The sequence below is a fragment of the Mesoplodon bidens genome, assembly GCF_964165515.1.
Source record: "Mesoplodon bidens genome assembly, chromosome: 4".
Lineage (NCBI taxonomy): Eukaryota > Metazoa > Chordata > Mammalia > Artiodactyla > Ziphiidae > Mesoplodon > Mesoplodon bidens.
Window position 1 is genome coordinate 174,432,495 of NC_138160.1, and position 22,053 is coordinate 174,454,547.

Here is a 22,053-nt window from a genome sequence, read left to right on the forward strand (position 1 = left end):
AGGGAGGGGCAGACAGGAGCCAGCCATAGGCAGGAAGAAAACACAAAGTGACCTCCTGGCCTCAAAGTTTCAGCTGGGGGCACTGGGGAGTGCATCTCCAAGCTTCTTTCCCTCCTTCCCTACTTCATTTCCTCCCTCTTTCCTTCCCTCCCACCCTCCCTCCCTCTTTTCTTCCTCCCACCCTCCAGCCTTCCATTCTTCTATCTTTCCTTCCTCCCTTCCTTGCACCCTTCCATCCATCCGTCCATCCGTCCTCCAGCCTTCCCTCCATTCATAAAGGAACTTCTGTGGGTCTAGCCCATGGTCCGTAACTCCCTGGAAGTTAGAGGAGAATGCAGTGAAACTAAGTGCACAGCTCTGTCAGTCTCCCACCTATAGCCCCAGACTTAAATGCACAGCGTCCCAGCACCCCAGAGCTAGAAAGGGTGCAGAGAGCAGGAGCACAAAGTCCCAGTCTGTTCACTCTGCTCTCAGGGTAGAAGGAAAACAGTGCAGAGCAGCAGTGCCCTGACTGACACCTCAGTCCAAAGGCTGCAGCCTCCTCGAGGCACCCCCACCCACCGTCCAACTCCTGGGCCATAAGCCAGTACCCCTGGGACTGCCACATGGTACCTGTGTCCCGAGGACGGAAGGTAGAAGAGACTCTGGGAGACTCACAGGCTGATCCCTGGCTCTGCCGCCTACTTGCTGAGTGACTTGGCTAGTGAGGGCTCCTCTCTGAGAAATCAGTCTTCTAATGCAGAAAGTGGCAATGCTGAAGTCTACCCCATGGAATAGTTGTCAGAATTAATTGGGAGATGGTGGTCAAGTGGCTCTCGTGCGGTGGGTGCTCAGTGAAGCGAAGGTGTCCTTGTTGCTCTGGTTTTCCAGCTTCCTGGCTCCCGGGGGACAGGCTCACCTGCCCTGGGACATGCCTTGTTGAGGACATGCCTTGCTGAGTGCTGCACCCCTGCACCAGGCTCCCCGGGACCCAGCATTGCTGAAGTGCTGACAGCCTGAACAGGAAGGGCCAGCTGGACAGGACATGGCCAACAAGTGTGGCCTGGGTCTGCGCACAATCTGTGCTCTGCGGGGAGGAGGCTGGGAAGGCCTGGTGGGTTACACGAGCGTGCATATCTCGGCCTGCTCCCCAAACCTGACCACATATGCATCCAATACAATCACAGAGTCACTTCAAATTTCAGGAACAGCAACTGGTTCTATTATCCCTCAAGCTGGAAGCAACTTCCACAAACTATGATGGGGCCCTGATTCCACCAATGTTCCTGCAGGAGACCAGACTGAAAAGGCACAGCAAGTCTTGCTGTTTTCTCCCCATGGAGATGAACGACTCTAATCATCAAGCTGGTGACAGGTTTTAAGCCAGCGGATCATGGCAATCCCAGGGCCTGGGATGGTTTCTTGCATCAGAGGCCACTAGGAGAATTTGGAGGAGAAACAAAATTGATCAGGACGACCAAATGTCCTCCAAGTGCAAATGTATAAGAACAAGATCTGTGAAAATGCAATTCTGTGGCAAGAAGCCACAGAATTTTGGTTTAGTCATTTCCAAAAACAAAAATGTGATCTGAGGCATAAGACCCTATGTACTTGGAACCACAATTTGATCTGAAACAGAGGGACCCTGACAAATGGAGCTGTTCAGAGAACAAAGGGACCCAAGAGGGGAGGGAACTGGAGACCGCAGCATGGCAGGGCAGGCCTGGGGCTGCTGACACAGGAGGAGAGAGGGAGGCAAGGCCTGGGGCTCAGAAGGACTGGTGGCTGGAAGAGGGAATGGCCTTGCTCTGTGTGGCCCTCTGGAGAGGACAGCCCCAGGTGGCTGACACAACCCCACAAGGCAGCACTTGCTACCAGTTAGAGCTGCTTGGGGGTGGGTTGATCTGTTTGGGGAGGTGGTGAGCTCCCTATACTGGAGACATGCGAGCAAGGTGACATGACTCTCTATTATAGATGCTGTAGAAGGGCAGGGGATTGGACCAGGTGACCTTCAAGTCACCGCCCCACCTGGGCCTAGGTGGTCTGGAGCAGGGAGGAGCTCTGGGGGCTGGGCAAGCCTCTGACCTACCTTCTCCCGGCTGCTGTGGGCGGTCAGGGAGCGGTGGGCTGCCCCGCGCAGAGCTGTTCTATAGTTGCAGAAATTCCCTGTTGGGTCCATCTGGTGCTGGAAGGAGATAGAGACGCATTTGGGCAACTGTGTCCTGGGGATGGCTGGTGGCACCCAGCAGCCCAGCAGCCTTGCTTACCTCGAGGATGAAAAACTTGGCTGTCTTCACTTTGGCCCAGGTCTTCTTCAGCCTTGAGACAGGACTCATGTTCATGCCAGCTGAAAGAGGGAAGGCTGAGCTGGGGGCAGGGCCAGGCAGGGAGGGCTGTTCTGAGCTGCACAGTCCCTCTGTGAGGCCCCCAGCTGGCCTAGCCCCTCAGGCTGCACCCTGACCAGGGCTGATGTTTGTGGAGCCTCAGCCTGCCAGATGGAGGGTGGGTGGGTGCTAATGGACACTGTGTACAGGTGAGCCTGGCTTCTGTATGTGCAGGGTCCCTGTCCCAGTCCCTGTCCCACACTGGCCCTATACTGTGACCAGGGGCCTGCTTTGGGCCCCTGCTTTCCCTGGTTCCGGGGACACACTGCCAAGCTCTCATCAAGCACCCTGAAAGGGCTGGGCTTGCCTCAAAAGGGGCACCCCTCCAAGACCTTTGGGGTGGGGTGGGGGGAACATGGGCCCAGCCTGCACCCACCCCCTGCTCAGGTGGCTTGCACCCCACCTGCCATGTGTGCCCACTCCACCCTCTCTGGGAGCACTTGCAGGCTCCAGGCCTGGCCGGCCCACTCACAGATGATGGCCATTAGGGAGTTGAAGTTGCCGATGTTGAAGCACTCACGGGCTACGTCGATGAAGAACTCAATCACCTGGGCCCTCCGTTTCTTCTTGGACGGCTGGGGACAGGGCATATGAGCCTCAGTGATGAGGTGTCCCCACCCTGCCCTGACCACATATCCTGCTTACCTGTCCTGTCCCTCATTAACCTTCTTTAAGCCCATTTCACAGCTGAGTTGCTTGATGCCTAAGCAATTTGTAGCCCAGGGGCTGAGGCTCTCAGTGCACCCCGGGTGGAGCTAGCACAGAGCCCATTGCCATGGAGGGCCGGATGGGGGCTGGTGGGACACCTGTTGCCACACAGGAGCCACCTGTAGCGTGGGAGGTGCTGGGGGCCCCTCATGTCCTCCTGCTCTCTCAGGCCTAGCTCCAGCACCCCTACACCTAGAAGCAGAAAACATGGCTCCCTCACCTCTCTTCCCAGTACCAAACTTCTTCACTTCACATGGGGTGCGGGGGCCCCACGGTGACCCCGAGGCCCTGTCCCTTAGCAGCCCCACCAATGCTTTCTGTCGACTGACTGTGATTTCAACCCCAGCTCGAGTCGAGTGCGTGAGACTTTGACCTCTCTGATGGGTCAGAACCAAACTGTGTCCTCTCCCAGGCTGAAGCGCTGCCTGACTCTGGGGTGGGCTCTGTCCAGGCTTCACTCAGGCAAACCCTCATCTTGGCTGCCAGGCCAGCGATTCGGTGTCTGCAGCAGGCAAGGCCCACGGAACCCTACAGTGTTCTGTAGATTGCCCTCCTCCCATAAGTGCAGAAGTGGTCCTTACTGCGGCCAAGAAGCTTGCTGTGGTGTCTGAGGAGCTGTGCATCCAAAACTCCTTCGGAGAGCTGCCCGCCTGAGGTCCTGCCCTGTCTTTCATGCGACAGCCCACACGGGGATGGTGATGGTGACCGAGCAAGGTGGGGGATCAGGGCCAGCTACTAGGGTGGCTGTGGGCACTCTGACAGGAAGCACTGTCTCAGGCTGAGGTATCACAGATGAGTTTCTCCTTTCTCGGCCGCAGACCCCTCATAAACACCTTACGCCCCAAGCTCTGTCTTAGCGTCTGCTTCCAGAGAGCCCACCCTGGCACATATGCTGCCTCCAATCTTCCCCTGAGACGGGGGACCTTGGGCTTCACCTGACAGTGGGAGAATGGGCTTGGGAGAGGGTTCCACTGCCATAAGGAAGGGAAGAGGGTGGGCAGGGTCTGGCTTGGCGGGGCTGAGACCCGGTGGCGAGCATGTCCAGCTCAGTGTTGCCTGGTCCTCCTGCTTTCCAGGAGAATCCAGAGACCTGGACTCCAAAGTGCAATCTCCCACTTCTTAAAGGTTAGATTATTTCTACCTCTAAGTCCTGAGTGAGCCAAATGGAATTCGGCTGCAGGCCAGACCAGTCTGCCCCAGGAACAGGTGGAAGAAGCAGAGCGCGCCCCCCTCTCCCTCAGCAAGCATCTCTCTGACACCCTCTGTGACTGGCAGGTGGATCCACGCCAGGCAGGATCCACCGGCATGCCAGGATCCACCGCATCACTGGCCTGGCAGCTAAGAAGGGGGTTTCCCAGGCTCTACCCAGAGGGGAGATATCACTACAGGCAAGCTGGGTGACACCCGGTGTCCCAGAGCGTGCCCAGCCTGGCCCTGGGCTTGGAAACAGGCTCATGATGCTCTTCTGGTTCCCTCCCAAGAAGGCTCCTCTCAAGTCCTGGCCACCTTTGGCCATGCCAGGTCAGGCTCTGGCTTCCTACGCACCATGCAGATCTCAGTAGCCACGAGGTAGCACAATCTGTTGAACCATTTCACGTAAGCTTCCAGGTTGTTAGTCTTGTCACTGAAACAAGGCTAGGAAAGACACAAGGACCATGCTCAGGCTTTTTGTCAATAACTTTTTGAACACGAATAACTTTTTGAAGTCAGCCATGATCATTATAGACAATCTGGGAAATGTCGAAAACCTCAAAACCATCCACAAATATCTCAAAACCATCCACAAGTACATGATTTGACATGTATCCTTCTAGTCTTTTTTTCTATACACTTAAAGACGTAACTTAATATGATATATATATATATATATATCATATACCCACACACACAATTAATCCTCATTATTCACAGATTTTTATTACAGATTTTGTGTTTGTGAATCTGTCTACTTCCTAAAATTTCATTTGTAACCCCCCAAATAACACTCATGTCACTTCTTGGTCATTTGTGGACATGTGCAGAGTGGCAAAACATTTGAGTCACCCAATGCAACTGTGTGTTCCCAGCTGAGGTTGAGCTGATGCCCTGACTTTTGGTTTCAGCTCCCATGCTGTAAACAAGTGTCCTTTTTGTAGGCTATTTAGTGTCTCTTTTTTTTGCATTTTTGTGCTTTTTCTTGGTGATTTCACTGTTTAAAGTGGTCCCAAGCACAGCGCTGCCGTGCTGTCTTGTGTTCCTAAGCACATGAAGGTTGTGACATGCCCTAAGGAAAAAAATATGTGTTAGATAAGCTTCGTTCAGACATGAGTCACAGTGCTGTTGGCCATGAGTTTAATGTTATTGAATCAACAATATATATTAAATAAGGTCTTATTAAACAGAAACACACATAAATCAAGGTTATATATTGATTGGTTGATGAAAATGTTGTGATGAAAGGCTTGCAAGGAACCTAACCCTGTGTTTTCCCCAGCAGTAATGGCTCAGTATTTGCTAATTCAGTGTTCACAATGACTATAGGATATAAAGATGGTGAATAATGAGGACCAACCATATGTATTTATGTACGTATGTGTGTATGTATGTATGTATGTTTCTATCTCTATCTCTATATTCTATATATATTCCCACATTTTCCTACATGAACCCTTTCATGTGCTATAAAATATTCTTTGGAAACATAATTTTAAAAATTGATGTAGACTATTCGACTGTATAAATGTACTATAATTTCAGAGAATCCAAAAGAAGTAAAGAAAGAAGGAAAAAAAAGCACAAGAGGTAAAGAAGACAAGGTACAACAGAAGACAGTAAAAGCAAATCCATCTAGAGCAGTAATTACCCTGATATAGACCAGTCAGTGTAATTAAAAAGAATCCAGCCTTCTGCTATTTTCAAGAAATACACCCCAAACCCAAGGATATAAGTAAAAAAAATGGAAAAGTACACGTGATAAATATTTATGTGATATTTATCATCACATAGCTATATTAATATTAGACAAAATAGACTTTAAGGCAAAAAAAAAAGACTCCAAGGCAAGAAGCATTAGGAGAGTTTAAAGGGTAACTGCATAAAGATAAAAGTTTTGATTTATTGAGAATATGTCATGAGTCTAAATTTGTCTGCACCTAATAGCATAGCTTCAAAATATGGAGGCAAAAATAATCCAGAAAGGTAAATTCCTTATAAGGAGGAAATTAAGAGTACTTGTTCATTAAAAGACAAAATAATGAGAACGAAAAGCAAAGCAACCAACTAGGAGAAGAAAATTTGCAGTACATCTAACTGACAAGGGATAATTAACTAGTACACATTTTAAAAACTCACACAGGGCTTCCCTGGTGGCGCAGTGGTTGAGAGTCCGCCTTCCGATGCAGGGGACACGGGTTCGTGCCCCGGTCCGGGAAGATCTCACATGCCTTGGAGCGGCTGGGCCCGTGAGCCACGGCCGCTGAGCCTGCGCGTCCGGAGCCTGTGCTCCGCAACGGGGGAGGCCACAACAGTGAGAGGCCCGCGTACCGAAAAAAAAAAAAAAAAAAAAAAAAGACAACGAAGAAAAACTCACACAAAACTCTTAAAAATCCTTAAGAAAAAGACAAATCACCAATAGAAAACCGAACAAAAATCAGGGACAGGCATTTCATAGACGAGAAAACAAGAATGTCCAAAACACACGAAAATATGCTCCATTTAACAGTTTGACAAAAATTAAAAAGCCTGACAATTTCAAGCATCAGTGAGGCTGTGGAGCAAGAATAACTCCCTGCTGGCAGTGTAAATGGATACAGCCTCACCTGGCATCACCTGGTAAGGTTGATCCTATGCCCACCCTGTGACGGACACAGTGATTCCCTTCGTAGGTATATATTAGAGCAACATCTCAAAGTGTTGTCCATGGACTCCTGGGGGTCCCTGAGACCGTTTCAGGGGGTCCACAAGGGCAAACCTAATTTCATATTCATAGATTATTGCCTTTTCACCTTGTTGACATTTGTACCAATGCATAATAGAATGATGGGTAAAATTGCTGCCACCTTAGCCTGAATCGAGACAGAGTCACCAAATGACACCAGTGGCCATTGTGTTCTTCACTACCACACACTCACAGTAAAAGAAAAAAAGTGAGTGTGACTAAGAATGTCCTTGAGGACACAAAACTTTTCAGTATTATTAAATCTCAACCCTTGAGTACATGTCTTTTTCATGTTCTATGAAAATGGGAGTGCAGTTGTCCCTCGGTATCCTTGGGGGAATGGTTCCACCTCCCCCCTCAGATACCAAAATCAGAGGATGCTCAAGTTCCATATGTAAAATGGCGTAGTATTTGCATAAACCTATGCACATCTTCCCGTATACTTTAAATCATCTCTAGATTACTTATAATACCTAATACAATGCAAATACTATGTAAATAGTTGCTTGGGTGAGCAGCAAATTCAAGTTTTGCTATTTAGAACTTTCTGGAGTTTTAATTTTTTCTAATATTTTTGATCTGAGGCTGGTGGAATCCGCAGTTGCAGAACCTACAGATATGAAGGGAGAATTGTAGACATAGGCACTTCTGCTGCACACAGAGTTTTGATGGTGGTCTTGCAGAAAAGCACTGGTGTGACTGACTTGTGAGCTGAACTTTACTCATGGAGCACCATTTTTACCTGAAAGAAGGACTGACCCATTATGGTTACTCAGACTTCAGTATCTGGCTGATATTTCCTTGAAAATCAACAAAATGAGCCTGTAACTTCAAGGAAGACAACTGACAGTATTTGTTGCCAAGGATAAAATTCAAGTTTTCAAGGGAAAATTGGGAACTTATAAAACATGTATCTGCCTCTGCAGCTTGACAGCTTCCCAATACTTAAGAACTTTTTGGGTGATATCAATAGTGAATATATATAATGAATATCATTTTAAAATATCATATAATGAAACATGCCAACATTCAGAAGTTCTGCTTGATTCAGTGAACCCATATTTTCCAAATGGACAATATATGTCACAAAATCCTGCATGGGCAAAAAGATCCATTCGAGATGCAAGATGGACCAATGAATTTTAAAGTGATAGAGTTTATTTTCAGATTCCAAATTGCAGCTGATCTTAAAAAATTACCCCTTGTTGAGTCTTAGTGTACTATCAAAGAAGAATATTCACAATTATCTGAAAAGGCTGTAATATACTCCTCTTTTTTCCAACTACATATTTGTGTGAGGATGGATTTTCAACCAAAATAATGTTAAGTCAAGAGATTGAATGCTGAAGTAGATTAAGAGAATTCAACTGCCTTCTATTGTCAGTCATTAAAGAGATTTGTAAAAATACTGTAAAACAATATCACTCTCTCATTAATTTTTTTTATTTTGGAAAATAGAGTTATTTTTCATAAAACTTACATTAACATATAATGAGTTATGATTTTTGAATAAATAAATATTTTAAAAAGTTATTGGCTTTAATGGCTAATAGAATAAATACCGGTAGATATTATTAGTACATAATCAAAAGTTCTTTGGGGTCCTCCATAATTTTTAAGAGTAAAAAAGGCATCTTGAGACCAAAATATTTGAGAACTGGTGCCCTAGAAAAAATGTACCCACATACATTAGAAATGTGTAAGAATGTTCATAGCAGCAATATCTGCAATAGCCAAGAGTCTGGAAACAACACAAAAATGTTCGTCTACAGTAGAGTGGGTAAAGAAATGTCACGGGCAATCTTGACGTATTTCACAATAAAAAATAATACTTGGTAATGGCCAAAACCCCAAACAAAACAAAACAGAACAACAAACAACTCAATAAGAGTAGCAAAGTCTCCTTCCCACCCTTCTCCCAGCTCCATGCTGGGCTCCCCAGAGTAACCAGTATTCCTAGAGATTGTCCACATGCATGTGCAAGGAGATATGTATCATGCACCTTCCTATCTGTTGTTGTTACACAGATGGTCACATACTCTTTGCCACTGTTCTTCACTCTACTTTCTTTTCTCAACAATGGACCTTTGGTGATTATTCCATTCTTACAGTCGCTCTTACTCTAATAGTTGCATAGCATTCTATGTATGGATGTATTATAATGTTTAATCGAGTCCCTGTGGATGGTAAGGTAGTTTGCTTCCAGCCTTTGGTCATAAAGCACAGAAAGATATCCCAAATATCTTTGTGCATACATCTTTGTGTACATGTGTGTGTATACCTGCAGGGTAAATTGTTAGGTGTGGAAAGTTGGGGTCCGGAGTGTATATTTCAAGTGTTGATGCTATTGCCATGCTGCTCTCCAAAGTAGCTGTGCCAATTTCACCCCTTACCAGCCGTGTATGAGACGGTCCCTTTCCCTGCACATACACACCCATAATGTTTAATCTTTGCTTATCCGAGAGGTGAAATGCAATTGCATATTTAGTTTGCTCTTCTTTTATTAGGTGCCAGGGCAGAAGACAGGATATTTCCAGTTCTGGTTCGGATTTAACTCCTTGATAAGCACCAGGCTAACTGCTGGTTGGGCTCTGAGAGAGAGGGGCAGGCTCTGAAATTCCACCTTCAGAGGGAAGAGCATGCCCTTAACTTCCCTGGGCAGCTGGCACCAGCCCGCGTTCCCCCGGGTGGCCGCTAGAGGGCATCAGCGCCCACCGCAAAGCACCGGGAGGGCGCATGGGGTCTTGGAGCGGGCCCCGTGCGAACCTCTACCCTCTAACCCACCCAGGGCTTCTGCTCCTCGACCGCCACTCCGCCCTCGCTGGGTGGGTGACCCGGCCAGGCTCATCCCGCCCCCCCAGGCTTCCCCAGGACTCAGGGCTGCTGGGGTGTGATGGCCTTGGGCTAGGGGCATGGGTGGGGTGGGCACGACCCCTCCAAGCCCATCTGCCCTTGGTCCCTCCGAAGCTGGCTCAGCTGATGCTCCGGGGATCCCCCAGAGGAACCGGTGAGTAGGGGTCACTGCTGGGACAGTCCGTCCAAGGGCCTTCTACCTTTGTGCTGGCCAGAGGGTCCTTGTTCACAAAAGCCTGGACAAACTCCTCAGGTCCAATGTGTCGAAGCCGTTCCTGCACCAGAGACAGAAAAGGGGTTGGGAAAAGGGGAAATGTATGGGGAAGGGATGCTCCCTGGGGCCCTGGCATGGGCCCACCTGCCCTTCTCACCGGGCCTCTACAGCCCTGTTCTGGGTTGTCACAGAGCTTAGCACCATCTTGAAAGGGGCAGCCCCTCCTTTCCCATGCTCAGGGGCTGCTGTATTTCATGGGGGCAGGGGTCAATGTCTCCATAGGGAATGCTTGTGGGGTGTGATACCTAGGAAACCAGGTTCGAAATCGGGTCATTGAAATGACCTGCTCCCTCCGGGGTAGGCCTGGTGGCTAAGAGGGGTCTGGGTCAGAATTGAATCCTGGCCCTGTCCCTTCTGCTGTGTGACTTCTGGCAAGTCACTTAAACACTCTGGCTTTAGCTTCCTCATCTGTGAAAAGAGAATAATAATAGCACCTATCTGGTAAGGTGGTGGGAAGCCGAGATAGTGCATGTAACTCTTGAATATAATGCCTGGAAACCAGTAAGGGCGCCATAAGTGGTAGAGGTTTAAAAGAAAAGAACCCTACTCCCCAGCGTCCCTCCTCTCTGGGGCAGGCCGCTTTGGCCTCTGCATCTACAAGGAACCCAATATACTGGAGGTTAGGCCAGGGCATCCCTTTCACACACAGGAAGGCCTGTCTGCGCTTCTCTGGAAAGCTGGGGTGGGTACAGTGTGACTGTGTGAGTCCTGGATGGGGAAAACCGAGGCCCGGGTGGGGAAGGCCCTCGATGTGGGAGGATCACACGTCCGGTGGTGTCAGAGCCAGGATCTGAACCTAGTTCCTCTGTCCTAGGCCTGGACTCTCAGGCAGGCCAGAGGTCAAAGTTGGGCAGGGCCGGTACCCCCAGCCTTCCTGTTCCTCGCCCCAGGTGTGGTGAGAGACTGCTCCAGAGTCAGGGGCCTCTGGAGATGCCTGGGTGGCCCTGATGTGATGGGCTCAGGCCCTGGGTTAGGCTGAGACCAGGTGGGGGACAAGATGGGGAGTTGGGGGGTGGCCGGCTATTTTCAGCGTTCCAGGCTCTGGGTCTGAGTGGAGGGTGGTATGGACCTGCTCACCAGCTCTACGTGGGTCAGCTGCTGAGCCAGTGCATAGGGGTCACTGCAGATGCTGAGGAGCTCCCTGTGGATAGAGGCTGGAGGCTTGTTCCTGTAGGAGATGGGCTTGTCAGTGCCCAGCAGGCTTTCCGGCCCCTGGCCCAGAGCCGCCAGCTTCTGGTGCAGAGCCTGCAGGAGCTGATGCATCCTCTTTCGGTATGCCTGGAGGAGGGTAGAGAGAGGGTGCTCAGGCCTGGAAACCTGTCCCCGCATATCTAATCTCTGAGGCAGGCAGGCTCCCCAGCTGTCCTAGGTGTGCCTGCACCTCCCCCACCCTGAAACAGGACCCAGTCCAGGGCAGGCTGGGTTTGGGGCCTACAGTCAAGGCTGGATGGGGAGAAGGCTGCAGGATCACCAGTGGGAACCAAGAAGAGCACACATTAGGGAGAGTGGCTGGGTGTAAGCCCCCCCAGCTGTCTGGGGAGAGGGGCAGCGTGGGGTGGGGACTGCCAGGGAGTGGAGGGAGAGAGGAGGGAGATGTGGAATGGGCCCTGCCCTGGGCGCTAGTCTTTTGCTTGGCTTCAATGGGGGTCCCCTCCTGTCTCCCAGGCCTAGCTTAGAGAGGCTTTCCCTGACCAGCCTTGCTGTCCATCCTCTGCCCCTGGCACTCTGTCTCCAGCTCACCCTGTGTGACTTCCTTATGGGACTACTGCAGGAGATGATTGGGGTTGTTTACTCCCCTGCAGAATGACAGCTCGGCAGGGGCAGGGAAGTCCGCGTTAACCTCTCTGTGTCGCAGCTCTGGGCATGCAGTGGACACTTAATAAGCATTTACTGTACCGACAGAGCCCCTCACCATGCAGCTCAGATGCTCTGGGCTTGGTGCAGGGACCACCCTCCCACCCCACGGGGAAACTGATTATTGCCCCTCAGAGACCCCTATTTCCAAGGAAGGTGCATCAGACTAGCTGGGTTTACTGAGCAAGATGTCCACACATTCCCAAAGGTTTGGTCAGTAGCCCACAGAACAGGCCTCTGCATGGTCAGCAAATGGCTCCCCAAGAGGTGGATTCAACCCCCTTGAGCCAGGAGCTGGCCTGGGAGTGGCAGTGGGCATCCGGGGCCTGGACTGCTGCCAACAACAAGGTGTCAGGGAGACAGGTTCCCAGCGGGGCCTGGTCCCAGAGGCCTCAGAAGAATGTTGTGGATAGTCAGTACTGCCAGGTAATTTCAGATAGAAACAGTGCACGTTCTTCATGCACACAAACCCAGAGGCATTTTGCAGGTGGGGCGTAGGGTGTAGGGCTTGCCTGGGGGACCTCAGTGTTTCCTCAAGTCTCTGATGGGGCTCAAAGGAGCACTGAGGTCCAGCATTGTTGGTGCCCAGAGCTCTGGTGATGGATGTGGTATCCCAGCCCCTTATGAAAGTGCTTCTCTGTGGAGTGGCCAGGGCAGCTGTGGTAGAGCCCTCAGGACGCAGGAAACCCGAACCCAAACCCTAACACTAACCCTAACTCCCAGAGCCGTGGGGGGCCGACCCAGAAGGCACCCATGGCTTAGCTGGGCAGTGTGTGGGGAAACTGAGGTCCAACTCTTCCCTTTGTCGCCAGTGGAAGGAACAACCCGTCACAGCTTTGCTGTATCCAAAAGTGTGGTCAGCACACATGCTGCCTCCCAGGTCTTCATTTGAGTGCCAGGAAGATGGTGAGTTAGGTCCAGTCAGAGCCAGCCCTGGTGACACAGTCTCCGGTGATCCCCGACACCTCCACCAGCCCCCCACCCCTCTCTGCTACCCAGCCCAGAGGTGGCTACACTGGCTGTTGAGATCCTGCATTTCCCACTCAACCCTCCACCACCCCATCTGGCTCCCCTCCTGTCACCAGACTAACTTTCACTGGCACCAAGGACCTCCTGTCATGAAAGCCAGGGGCTGTTTCTCAGGCAGCATCTGCCTCAGCTTCCCAGTGTCTCCTGCCTTGGGCGTTTGCAGGCTTGTCTGTCTGCACTGTGATTGCGTGCTGGGTTCCTCCTGCCACTGTCTCTTCCTCTCTCCACCATCCTCTCTACTTCATTCCTGGGTTTTCTGGTTCATGTGCAGAGTGTCGTTTAGTATTCGTGTGCGGGCAACCTTCTCCTCTGATCTCCAGAGCCGTGTGGGCAAGGGGCCACCTGGACCTGATGCATGCAAGAAGTCATGCTCTCCTCCCCAGGGCTGCCTCTTCTGCCTGCATCCCTGTCCACTGAGTGGAGCACTGGCGTCAGGCACCTGGACGTGGAGCCATCCTCAAACCACCTTCTCCCTCAGGCCCTCCAGGCCATCACCAGCCCTCTTGATTTTGCTTTCTTCTATTTCCATGCTTGTCGTCCACCACAGAGTATGTGGTCCAGGCCATAGTCATTTCCCCGGTGGCTGCAGTGGCCTCCTCAGTGGACCCCATGCATTCACGCCAGCCTCTCTCCATTCCACCCTGTAGCAAGAGTGTTCTGTTCAAAATGCACATTTGACCACTGCACGCTTCTTCCCTAAATTGCCTCCCTGCTTTTGCAGACAAAAAGCCTGACATGGCTTGGAGGCCCTGAGGTCAGCTCTGGGCATGCTCAATGGCCTCCATGTAGCCCTTGCTCCTCTTTTCTGTGCTCCAGACACAGACCACTCCGCCATCCCTTTGACCACTTGTCCCTCCTGTTCCATGACCCAGGCAGGACCTGTACAGCCTTCTCCCTCCGAGCTCCATGCCCTTCCTTCACAGCCCTTGTCCAAGCCTCTCACTGGAGTACCAGCTCCATGAAGGCTACACTGGGTCACTCTTTGCTGGTCCCCAGCATGAACAAGAGGGGCCCACACATAGTTGCTGATTAGATAAAACTGGCCTTCACCTGCTTCTAGTCAGTCAGCCTTTCCAAGGCAGACTTCAGAGCCCTACTGAAGTCAAGGATGCAGTGCATCTGTGGCTACAGTTTGATAGAACCAGGCATTGGCCCTATTTTTTTTTTTTTTTTTTTTTTTTGCGTTATGCGGGCCTCTCACTGTTGTGGCCTCTCCCCTTGCGGAGCGCAGGCTCTGGACGCACAGGCTCAGCGGCCATGGCTCACAGGCCCAGCCGCTCTGCGGCATGTGGGATCTTCTCGGACCGGGGCACGAACCCGTGTCCCCTGCATCGGCAGGCGGACTCTCAACCACTGCGCCACCAGGGAAGCCCGGCCCTATTTTTAAAAATATGCAGACAGGGCTTCCCTGGTGGCACAGTGGTTGAGAGTCCGTCTGCCGATGCAGGGGACACGGGTTCGTGCCCCGGTCCAGGAGGATCCCACATGCCGCGGAGTGGCTGGGCCTGTGAGCCATGGCCGCTGAGCCTGCATGTCCGGAGCCTGTGCTTCACAACGGGAGAGGCCACAACAGTGAGAGGCCCGTGTACCGCAAAAAAAAAAAAAAAAATTAAAAAAAAAAAAAAATTGCAGACAATTTAGCAGGACTTGTTTCTATTGAACCAATATTCACTCCAAACAATTGCCATTGCCTGCGTGCTAATTCATTTAAAAATTTTCCAATAGTGTTAACCTCAAGCTTATCTGTTGGTTTTTTCCTGAATCTTCTATTCCCTCTCTGAATGTGGGGAAGGTATTTGACCTTCTCTTTGACCTCCTCTCATTCTCTCACTGATTTCTACACCTTGTGGACACTGTCTGGGAGATCTCAGTGAATCCGGGCAGGCCCAGGGACCTGCCGCTGAGAACGCCAGTGTGTTCCTTGTCACTGTCAGGAGCCCACATTCGCAGCGCCAGGGTGCACCCAGCATGGCTCAGCTCTCCCCCAGTGGCTCGCCCGTGAGCTGGGAGGATGGGGGCTGGGCTGTTTTCTCTGTCATTCTCACAGAGCCGCCTGTTGCATGCACGGAGCCGGGTGTGAGTGCAGAGGTCGCCGTCCAAGGGTGGCCTGGGTGGTGGCCATGGCTCTCCAGGGGCCTCCAAGTTCTCTTGGACCAAGCGTTTCTTGATTAGCATCCATTTCCATCCAGACAAGTACGGGCCCTTGTTTTCTGAAGTTCCTGAAAGCTCCCACCTGAGCCAGCCCAAGGCTGATGTCCAGTGGGCTTAGCCCACCTGCACAGGCAGGAGTTCTGCACCCACTGCCAGCTCGTTCAGCTGTCCACCACCTATGCCCTTGGCGGGAGCTAGTAGACAGCCATGTGAGTGGGAGAGCAAGGCCAGAGCGAGGAGGGCTGCCCGTACAGGCAGCCTCCTCTGGCCAGCCCAGTGGGTGTGGCCAAGGCACTGCTGTCCTCCTGTCTTGTCTCCCTCACCAGGGCTGTGACCCTCTAGGGCTTCCTGTGATCTCCCAGTCTCCCTCAGCCTCGGCATTGGCCTTCCTGAGCTGTAACTGCTGAGCCCAACCTACCAGGATGGGAGCCGAGGGTGGACTGGAGCAGCACAGAACCCACAGTCATAGAGAATGGCCTTCCCAGAGCCGCTCCAGCCTCTTGTTCCCGGTTACCGAGAGGTGGTGGGGAGCACAGTGAGGACATGAGGCTTACAGGAAATGGCAGGGGGGCAGGAAGAAAGAGAAAGGTGTCGCCTTTCACAGCCACTTTGATGGGGAAGCCGCACTCCTTCCTGGCCCTGTACCACCTCCTCCACGTTCCTGAGCAGCATGGTTCTCCTCACAGCCCTTTGAGGGAGAGCTTATCATCTTCCCTCTTACAGAAATTAATTTAAGGTCCAGAGAGGTTAAGTAACTTGCCCAAAGACACGCAGTTCTGAAAACACTTGTGCTCATCTCATTGTATTATGCACAACACTTTATATCATTTGATCCTATCTCTGTGTAAGAAATCTTTTACAAGATGATTCTGAAATGTTTTTGGAGCAAAAGATATAATGCCTAGGATTTAAAAACATAATTTGGAGGGAGGGGAAGTGTGTGCGGGGATAGAAGAAACAAGTTTGGCAAAATGTTGATAATTGTTGAAGCTAGGCTACGAGCACACAGGAGTTCATGGTTACTATTATCTATGTTTGTATATGTTTGGAATGTTCCATAACAAAAGTTTCAAAAAAGTTAAAAATAATCCCCACGTGCCTGAACTTTGGAAAGAATTTGTTCCTCATCATAGCTCACATTTACCAAGTGCTGAAATACGAGCACACCTGGCTTCAGGGCCTTTGCCGCAGACCTGTGTGGTGGGAGCAGTTGTCGTCTCTGTTTTGACTGATGAAGAAACTGAAGTTCAGAGAGGGGAAGCACCTTGCCCAAAGTCACATAGCTGTGGTTTCTGAGCCGGGATCTGAGCTCAGAAGGTCTGACCCAGACCTCATGTTCTGAGTCCTGTGGGCTCTGCCTCATCAGTTTGGTTCAGGCCCCACCAGCTCCTTTCCCAGCTAAGACTGTGCCTGTGATGGGAGGGGCGCAGCCTGCAGGCCACCCGCAGCATCCAGGGGAGGGAAACCAGCACCTACAGGACATCCCCTTGGAGCAGGTGCTTTCGGGGGAAGGGCAACTTGGGGGTTACAAAGACACATGGGGCACCCCTGGCCTGAGCCTGGGTGGGTGGCATGGAGACTAGGGAATCCCAGGTCCAGTTCACACCACTCAGCACACCTAATTGGATTCCAAGGGAAGGAATGAGAAATGCCCCGAATGAGTTATTTCTGCTTTGAAAATCCACACCTGGTGGATGACTGCTTTCTATAGCCCATTGATAGATCTTCGCTGTATCTTATTTTCATCTACTGGGTAGTTAGAAAAGATTTCCCGGCACAGTCTTGACAGATTCTTGAGGGCTCAGTGAGGAGGCACTGCTTCTCAAGGAAACAAGCCCAGGACTTACACCCATCCCACGCCACCGTGGCCAGAATGGCAGGGTCTGCCTCTGAAATTGCTCTGCCAATGGCAGAGGCAGGCCTGAGAAGGGCAGATAATCCATCTTGTCAATGGCTTAGAGCTCACCTGCTTGAAGGCCTACTGTGTGGGGGAGGGAGATAAAGCAGAGGACTGGGCTCTCATCTCACTACATACCCTCTGGTCCATCCATCCATCCATCCATCCATCCATCCATCCATCCATCCATCTACCGTCCCTGCAACCATCTATTTCCCACCCATCTGTTACTGCCCACCTCCCCTTTTATACAGTCACCCACCCACAGATCCATCGATTCACTTATCTATCCTTCCTCCCTCCATTCTAACATTTGCCCTCATCCATCCATTCATACATCCATCCACCATCCATCCATCACCATCCATTCATACATCCATCCACCATCCATCCCCCCACCCACCCATCCATCCATCCACCATCCGTCCATCCATCCATCCATCCATGCACCCACCCACCTTCCCATCCATGTTCTCACCCACCCATCCATACCCACACACACCCATCCACCTACCCATTCACTCACCCTCCCATCCATCTAGTCATCCATCCACCCACTCATCTAGCTATATGTCCACCTTTCTCCTCCACTTCCTTCCATCAGTCTCTCCACATCCATTTACCCCATAAACACCCCTGCCTACCCAACTGCCCAAACATCTTTCTTTCCCCCTCGACTCATCCATCAAAGTAGCCAACTATGTACCAAGCCGGTCAGTCAGCATCTCCCCTTCCTGCTTCATCCTTCTGATCCATCCAATCATTGAGCCTTCCCTGAGTCTCCTTTCTGCTGCAACCTAAGCCAAGTGTTATAATCCCCAGATGGATCAGGGGATGCAAAGGAGGAGGGGGAGATGACCCTCATCTCACCGAGCTCTCAGAACAACTAACTTGCTGGCTATGTGAAATGACCTCAGGGCAGGGCATCCCTTTCTGAGCCTCAGTTAGGCCTTGGACTTTATAGCTTCCTGGTGCCCAGCCTGCCTTGGCAGTTCTCCTTTGGCTCTGGCTGGCTCTGTGTTCAGACCCACTGTGGGGCATGTCACTAGCTGTCAGCTTGCTACATTCAGTCTCCTCCCAAGGCAAGCGACATGCACTCCCCCTCAGTGTTCTCACCCTAATCCTGGGAGGTAGTGAGTAGGGAGTTTTGTTCCTCTTTCATCTTTAAGTGCCTTCCCCAGAGTCATGCAGCTGGGAGAGCAGGGCAGGGTGTGGGGCGCAGAGGTACCAGATGCCCAATACACTGGCTGCCTCCCAAGCTACTGGGGAAGAGGGTTCTGCCAGGCCAGCCGAATGGGTCATTGGCCAATGGCCCAACCACGCAGCCACAAGAGCCCTTCACTTGCCATCTGATGCCACTGATGAGAGCGGGACAGGAGAAAGGTCAAGAGACCAGGCCTGGAACCAGAGGCCTGCTCTCCCTGCCAGCCCTGCAGTGCCTGATTCTCTGATGGGGCAGAAAGGGGCTGATTTTAGAGGGGCTGCAGTGTGCTGGTGGGGAGATGAGGACCCTGAGGCCAGCCCCAGAACAGGCTCAGGTCTGGGGTGTGAGGGTGTAGACAAGGTGAAGGGACTCCCGCTCGGCCCCGCCCACCTCGTCACAGGGGGCGATGCGGCCCACCACGTCCTTCAGGTGACTGATGGTCGACTCCTCCTGGAAGTCCCGCGGGAACGTCTCTGTCCACTCGGCCAACAACTGGAGCAATTTGGGGCCAAACTTCCGGACCTGGGCCTGCAAGGCAAGCCGAGGGTCGTCTGCATTTGGTGAGGGTTGCTTGGGAGGTGGGGGTCACGGCAGCCACTGTCTCAGCCACTCAGTGCGCGTCTGGGCTGTCCGAGGGGCAGCGGCAGTGGCCGAGGCGTGGTGGGTCTAGTGCCTTCTTTGTGCCAGGAGGCAGAGACGGGACCTGGGGATGGGGGCTGACCACAGCAGAGCAGAGGGGGCCAGACACACGTTTGGAACGGGGGTCATCTCTTGTTTGTAACTGCCAGTCATCCCAGCTCCCTTTCTGTGCTGACGGCATCTCAGTTTTCCTGTGGGGTCTCCCTCTCCATCCTTCCCGGCTGATCCTGACCCAGGGCTCCAGGGGCGTGCCCAGATCAGTGCTGGCCAATCAGGGCATGGCACACCCCCATCATGCACCGTGATTGGCTCACAGAGGGGCATGTGGCCTAAGCTAAGCCAATGAGATCGGGGCCTTTATTTATCAGGATCTTCTTTCCACAGGATTGGGAAGGGTGGACCATGACCCTGGAGCCGCGGAGGCCATCAGTCACCGTGCAGAGAACCTGCCTAAGCAAGAGTGAGGTTGGCCAGAGGAAAACAAAGCAAGGGGTCTTAGGGAGAAAGACCACGTTTTAATGGTGTTTTAGTCCCTGGAGCCAGTGGTAGCTTGAGACTTTGCAGTTACATGAGCCAGTAAAGTCCCTTTGCCTTAGGCCAGTTGAAACTGGGTTTCTATTACTGGACAGTGGAACCCTACTGACACATGTATAAATAGACAGTTGCAGCCCATGGGATATGGCGAGGGACAGGGGAAAGGATACGGGGAACCGAGGGAAGGCTGAGCCAACAGGGGACCCGCAGAAGAAGAAAGGGTGGAACAGAAGGTGCTGGGGGCAGGGAGACCAGCAGGCACTGCAGGGCCATCCCAGGCCACAGATGGGGATCTACTCATGGGACTCTGGGGGCCCAGGTCTGGGCTGTGTGAGCTCAAGGCTCCCCTGGGGCATTGGAAAACAGCCCTCGGGTCAAAGGTTCTGACTCTCTCCCTTCTGGCTCTGGGCTTCCGACAAGTCAGAAACCCCTGTGGGCTCCCTGTCAGGAGAATGGGAGCAATCGCTGCCTCTCCAAGATGTCGATTCACGAGTGCATGCCAGGGGAGAGCCGGTACACTCGGAGGCCCCCGCCCTGCCCTGCCTCTCACCTTGTCCAGCACTGGCTTGTCCAGCTGTTGCTGCTCGATGCACAAGTGGCAGACCCGGGCCAGGAGCTCCCGGGGCTCGATGAAGAGGCGGGAGCTCAGCAGGAAGGTAAAGATGTAGTCTTTCTGCGGGGACACAGGAGGAAGGCAGCATGTGCTCACCAGGGCATGGAAGGACGTGCCTCCCGGCCTACCCCACCCCCAGGCCCAGCCAGCCCCAGCTCTGCTCTCTCCCCCATGCCTGGTGGAAGAGAGCCCAGTCTGCTACCCCTCCTCCCCACTGGGTGGATCACCCACCTCAGGGTAGTAGTCAGCTTTGGGCACCAGCTGCTCGATCAGGGTGTCCAGGGAGGCTGAGGATGGAGCTCCGTCCAGGGGGGACTGCCCAGCCTGCTCACCATCCGTGGGCTCAGGGGGCGGTGGGCCGAGGCAGCCTGGAGTGACCATGTCGGAGGTGCTCAGTGTCCGGGGCATGCCTACCTGCAATGGCAAAGGGCATTTGGACCTGCTGGTCCCCTGGGATCCTGGCTGGGCAGGCCCTGCCTCCCATAGGCTCTTCTGTGCCCACCTGAGCCCAGTGATCAACCCCTGGGAGGGCTGTCAGGGAGGGATCCCCCCACCCCATAGCCACTGCATCCCCAGGAATCATTTCTTTTCCATTATCATTCTTAGCCATTTAGGGACTGACTGTTTCCAGTATCTACTCCTACTTGCAGTGAAGGTTGTTTTTGACCAGGCTTAGACAATCAACGTATTGCCCTGCCGCTGGCCACAAGAATGAATCAGGGGTGGACCTGATCCAAACTAGAGGGCTCAGATGCAATCCTAGAACTTCTGTGGCACTTGAAAGCTCTTTCCCCTGGGTCCCTGAGCAGTGGAATGGCACTGTTGGGACCACCTTGTTCCTCAAGGAGCCAGGAAAGTGAGCACATTCTTGAGTTCAGTGGGTGAGGTCCTGGATCCTGCTGTGCCTGAAGCTGCTCTGTGGACTGCTCCATTACATGAGTCTGTTTGAGTTTCTCTCAGGTGCAATCAAATGACTGTCCAGGCTCTTTGTGATTAGGACCCACTGACCTGTCCAGCTATTCCCCCCTTGCAGGAAGGCTCTCCCACCATCTTCAATCCTCCATCCCTCTGCACGTGGCTGAAGTGACTCCCCCTAGGTGGGACCTTCCCTGTTTCCCTGCAGCAACCCCTCAAGGCTGGGCCTGACTTCCGGTGGGCATCAGCAGATTCTCCCTGTCGGCACTGTGGAGTGCTTGGGGTGCTGCTGGTGCCTGGTACAGAGAAAGCTCTCCAGCCAGACCTCCTCCAGGTGAGGCCAGAGCACACATGTCTTCTGACCCAGCACTGAGTCAAGGTCCTGGCCTGCAGCAGGCACCCGTCCACGAGTGTGCACTGGACAGTGCTTCCTCCCTCGGGCTCTGCACATATGCCTGTTGGCCAGTCTTCCTGAACGAAGGCTTTGGGGCACTCGTGGCAGTGAGTCCTGGCCAAGCCTGTGACTGTTTAACCATCTCCCACATGACATTCAAGTAGCCCCCGCAGCCTTAACTGTGGAGTCCTGCAGGCTCACCAGAGGGGCCTTACAGGGAGCAGCCTCCCCACTGCCCCTCTCACCTCACCCCTGCTGCCCCCATGGCAGAACCTGGCCCCAGCCTGTTTCTGACTTCTCCTGCTCCCTGGTGACCTGGCCCTGAAAGTAGAGTCCAAGCTGATGTCGGGGATCGGAAGCAGCCCCGCAGAGGGCTGTCCCTAGGGCATGCAGGGACTGGGTTACGGTGCAGGGAGGGTGCAGGAACCAGTCTGGACAGCGGCCTGGACAGGCCCAGCCCTAGGGACAGCCACAGCTGTATTTCACCTTTCCAGCAAAGTTGTAAGTGTTCAATTTTCAGTTGATGAAACTGTAAAATTTCACAAAATTGTCTCCTGTCCATCCCAGTGGGAAAGCTGCTGCACATGAGGGCACATGGGGGCTGCCCTGCAGGGAATGGTGGTTAACTCTGGGGTGGGCGCTGCCTCTGCCCGACACACAGAGCCCAGAACCGGAGCCCAGTTCCACTAGACAGAACGCTCTTGAGGCC

General features: G+C 52.5%; 1 protein-coding gene across 1 annotated transcript in view; it reads right to left on the reverse strand.

The window, feature by feature from the left end:
* Positions 1-20,443, reverse strand: part of RASGEF1C (RasGEF domain family member 1C) — a gene marked incomplete at its 5' end in the record, with an annotated part of 33,201 nt that extends 12,758 nt beyond the window's left edge. Inside the window, 9 exons of the mRNA XM_081233168.1 lie at positions 2,069-2,164; positions 2,247-2,326; positions 2,836-2,938; positions 4,617-4,706; positions 10,041-10,115; positions 11,192-11,392; positions 18,640-18,777; positions 19,973-20,095; positions 20,267-20,443. Of these exons, the coding sequence (XP_081089294.1) occupies positions 2,069-2,164; positions 2,247-2,326; positions 2,836-2,938; positions 4,617-4,706; positions 10,041-10,115; positions 11,192-11,392; positions 18,640-18,777; positions 19,973-20,095; positions 20,267-20,443 (1,083 nt within the window). The remainder of the gene's footprint in view (positions 1-2,068; positions 2,165-2,246; positions 2,327-2,835; positions 2,939-4,616; positions 4,707-10,040; positions 10,116-11,191; positions 11,393-18,639; positions 18,778-19,972; positions 20,096-20,266) is intronic.
* Between the last annotated feature and the right edge of the window lie 1,610 nt (positions 20,444-22,053).